Source organism: Myotis brandtii, unplaced genomic scaffold, assembly GCF_000412655.1.
Source record: "Myotis brandtii unplaced genomic scaffold, ASM41265v1 scaffold86, whole genome shotgun sequence".
NCBI lineage: Eukaryota > Metazoa > Chordata > Mammalia > Chiroptera > Vespertilionidae > Myotis > Myotis brandtii.
In genome coordinates this window covers 1,522,115-1,526,749 of record NW_005371503.1, presented here as the reverse complement: position 1 = coordinate 1,526,749, position 4,635 = coordinate 1,522,115, and the positions used below count along the sequence as shown (strand labels likewise).

The window sequence follows — 4,635 nt, the reverse complement described above, 5'->3', positions numbered from 1 at the left end:
CGGGGAGCAGGCCTAAGTCAGCAGGGCGTTATCCCCCGAGGGGTCCTAGGCTGCAAGAGGGCACAGGCGGGGCTGAGGGACCCCCCCCTTCCCCCCGAGTGCTCAAATTTTTGTGCACCGGGCCTCTAGTCCTATACAATAAAAGCCTCATATGCTAAGTGTCTAGTCATCTAGTTGGCCGTTCAACCAATCAAAGCATAATATGCTAATCATATGCTAAGGCTGCTCAACTGCTCGCTATGACATGTACTGACCACCAGGGGGCAGGCAGTCGACAGCCGACCAGTTGCTATGATGTGCACTGACCACGACGGGGCAGACGCTCTGACCAGTAGGTTAGCTTGCTGCTGGGGTCTGGCCAATCGGGACTGAGTGAGATGGGCCAGACACGCCTTGCAGCCTTCCTGTGATCCCTCCCCAGCTGGCCAACCTCCCACATTCCTCTCTGCTCAGGATCATGCACCCTTGGGGTCCCTCAGCCTGGCCTGTGCCCTCTCGCAATCTGGGACCCCTCAGAATGTTGGAGAGCCAGTTTCAGCCGGACAGTGAACTACTGGTCACTATGACGTGCACTGACCATGGGGCAGATGCTCAATGCAGGAGCTGCCCCCTGGTGGTCAGTGCGCTCCCACAGGGAGAGTGCCGCTCAGCCAGAAGTCGGGACAGCTTGTTAAAAATGCAGGATTTGGGGCCTTGACCCAGACTTAGATTCCAAGTGATTTGTATACATATTAAAGTTCAAGCTCTGATGTGTATTACTCCACACTAACATTTATTTGTTTCAATCCAGCCTTATTCCCAAAGGATTAAAGGAAATCATATACATAAATATCTACATATACAGGGCATCCCAAAAAAATGTATACAGGGTGTCTGTAGATTCTATTACATTTTTGAAAATGAAATGAAATGTAAACACTGGCTTTATAATTATATTTTTTTGTGTATACATATTTTGGGGGCACCCTGTATAAAGCTATATATAATTTAGTGTTTATATGCATTCATATTAATAAACTTAGTTTTTTGTTTTGTTTTAAAAAATTCTTTATTGTTGAAAGTATTACATGTCCCCATTCTTCCCCCATTGACTCCCTCCAGGACACCCCCACCCCCCACCACCACAGGCCTTTAGCACCCTATTGTCTCTGTCCATGGGTTATATATATGCATTCAAGATCTTTGGTTGATTACCTCCCTCCCACCCACTCACCCTCCCCCGCCTGCCCTCTGAGATTCCACACTCAGTTCCATGCTCTGGATCCACACTGTTCATCACTTTATTTTGTTACTTACATTCCACATATAAGTGCGATCGTGTGATACTTGTCTTTCTTTGATTGACTTATTTCACTTAGCATGATACTCTCCAGGTCCCTCCATGCTGTCTCAAAGGGTAAGAGATTCTTCTTTTTTGCTGCTGCATAGTATTCCATGGTATAAATGTACTACAGCTTTTTTATCCACTCATCTACTGATGGGCACTTGGGCTGTTTCCAGATCTTAGCTATTGTAAATTGTGCTGCTATGAACATAGGGGTGCATACATTCTTTCTGATTGGTGCTTTGGGTTTCTTAGGATATATTACTAGAAGTGGGATCACTGGGTCAAATGGCAGTTCCATATTTAATTTTTTGAGGAAACTCCGTACTGCTTTCCATAATTATTGCAGCAGTCTGCATTCCCACCAGCAGTGTACTAGGGTTCCCTTTTCTCCACATCCTCGCCAGCACTTGTCATTTGTTGATAGTAGTCATTCTGACAGGTGTGAGATGGTACCTCATTGTGGTTTTGATTTGCATCTCTTGGATGATCAGTGACTTTGAGCATTTTTCTTATGTCTCTTGGCTATCTGTATGTTCTCTTTGGAGAAGTGTCTATTTAGGTCCTTTACCCATTTTTTAATTGATTGTTTGTCTTCCCTTTGTTAAGTTGTCTGAATTCCTTATATATTTTGGATATTAACCCTTTATCTGATGTATCATTGCCAAATATGAGTAAACCTAGTTTTTGTTAGGCTATCATTGATACTCTACTTGAAAGATAGTTCATTACTAACCATATTGTTCTTATAGTTATCATAAGGCATCATGCGAGAAAAATCTCCAGGATACAAATCCAAAGCCTTGGATCTGGGTCATAAAATTCACTAACTTTGTCTGTCACCTTGGGCAAAAATTCACCCCAGTTGTCCCTTACATAAATGGGAATAAATGGCCTTGTTTACATATCAGAATGAAAGAATGTATGTTGCAAACATTTATGAACTGCAAAATGCTGATGCCTATTAAGATTTGCTAAGAATATTACATTTGCCCTAACTGGTTTGGCTCAGTGGATAGAGCATTGGCCTGCGGACTCCAGGGTCCCAGGTTCAATTACGGTCAAGGGCATGTACCTTGGTTGCGGACACATCCCCAGTAGGGAGTGTGCAGGAGGCAGCTGATCGATGTTTCTCTCATCGATGTTTCTAACTCTCTATCCCTCTCCTTTTCTCTCTGTAAAAAATCAATAAAATATATTTTTAAAAAAATATTACATTAGACTTGAATGCATTATTAATATATAATTTTTAAAGAAGGTATATTTATAGCCAAATTACAACACAACTCCAGCAGATTTGGGTAAGATTACACGAATGGAATGGCACAGTTCCATCCTCAGTGTAGCAAAAAATAATAATTATCACAAATCTAATACTGAATCAGTAACCTCTTATATAAAGGATTAACCTTTGTTCAAAATAGTCACCTTGGTCCTGTGGAGTTTAGGCTCCCCTGGTGGCTATATGGCAGCAATCAAATATTTACACTTTATCTTTATTTTCTATTTGCATTTTCTATTTGCTTTTTTAAGCTAGATCAGTGATTTTCAACTGGAGTGCCACAAGAATTTTTAAAACATGTAATGCCTGACTGTTTAGTCAGGGGCACTCACCTCTTTTTCCTTAGATTGTCAAATAAAAAATGGCAACACCCAATACAACAATAGCCATCTTGTGTGGATGAATCAAAATTATACCTATTTTGTTGTCAGATTGGCAAAGTATATATTTTTTGATGTGCTGCAGAATTTTAGTAATTATTTTATGTGTGCCATGAAATAAAAAAGTTTGATAATCGCTAAGCAACAAAAGAACAAAAACAACAGTTATCCATTACCAAAAGATGTTTTCATTGGTCAGTTTGCTAAATTAAGAATGTAAGTTGTAAGACATTATTGCAAACAATTAAAAAGGAGGGAAACATTTCATAGAAGTGACAATATCATTACAATATTTAATATAATTATTAGAAAGAAGCAGACTAACTTATTAATTGGCAATAGATGTTTTCTTTACTTTATTTTCTTCTGTTTTGCCTCCTTTTATCCTTCTTCAACCCTGAATTTTACTGATGAGGAAATCACAGTTTAAGGGATTTAGTAAAATATCCCAAGACCAGACATTTAGTACATGACAGTAAAGTTACACTTAATACAGTTTTTTTTTCCACCAGAAAGACATTGGCCATAATTACACATTGCTTTAGAAACAAGTTAAATACAATGTTTTGTACCTCTTTGTAATCTGATAAATTCTTAGCATATCACAGAGAATTAAAAAAGTAAGTTATTTTTATAATGGTGAGAAAAATGTAACTGGGTTCTCTATATATACATTTTTATTAATTGTTTCAAGATGATTAATTATTTTTTAATAGAAGATAGACATTAATTTTCAGGTCTTCTGTTGGTGTGGTATTTACTTCATTATTTAGTTTTCACATACCCCCAACCCCAGACTATAATGTGTCTCACTTTGTTCATGATGATTTAGCTACCCAATAAGAACATTTCTCTCACCGCCCCCCTAAACCCTCCAAACACACACACACATTCCCTTCACTTTTCTGTCAGTTGGGTGCTACTTAATTTAAATCAGTGAAAGCAGCTGTTATGAGTAAAGAAATTTAAAAGAGATTAATTTGAAATAGTTTAAGACGAATGTAAGTTGTATAGAAACATTTGTACACAAAACATTATTTTTAATTTTTACTTTTCCAGATTTTTTTTCACCATATGAAAAAAAAAAAATTAGTGAACATTTCTATACTTTTTTCTTCCACTTTTCCAGGTATAATTGTCCAAAATGTGGTTCTACTGGTGAAGCTGAAAATGCCAGTTACAGATACAGACTTTCCATAAAAGTTGCAGAATCAAATAAATTATTTGGTATTACTGTTTTTGGAAGCTGCTTAGACGCATTTTTTGGTCTTACTGCCACTGATTTGCATAGGTAAGATTATTTAAATCATTACTTTTCCTATTAGTATATTAATAGAATTTTAAAATAATGTGTTTTTAAGGCAATAAACATTTAGTAAAAAAGATGACCTCATTGACTACTCAACCTCAGATCATCAGTTTCTTTAAACGATCATAAAGAAATAGATGTTTATGCCGAAACCGGTTTGACTTAGTGGATAGAGCGTCGGCCTGCGGCCTGAAAGGTCCAGGTTCGATTCCGGTCAAGGGCATGTACCTGGGTTGTGGGCACATCCCCAGTAGGAGATGTGCAGGAGGCAGCTAATCGATGTTTCTCTCTCATCGATGTTTCTAACTCTCTATCTCTCTCCCTTCCTCTCTGTAAAAAA

General features: G+C 38.2%; 1 protein-coding gene across 2 annotated transcripts in view; it reads left to right on the top strand.

Annotated features, from left to right (window-relative positions):
* Positions 1 to 4,635, top strand: part of DDIAS (DNA damage-induced apoptosis suppressor) — a 32,544-nt gene that overhangs the window by 21,597 nt on the left and 6,312 nt on the right. For both annotated transcript variants that reach the window (XM_005884826.2, XM_014532224.1), the window contains one exon: positions 4,116 to 4,277. In XM_005884826.2, the coding sequence (XP_005884888.1) occupies positions 4,116 to 4,277 (162 nt within the window). The remainder of the gene's footprint in view (positions 1 to 4,115; positions 4,278 to 4,635) is intronic.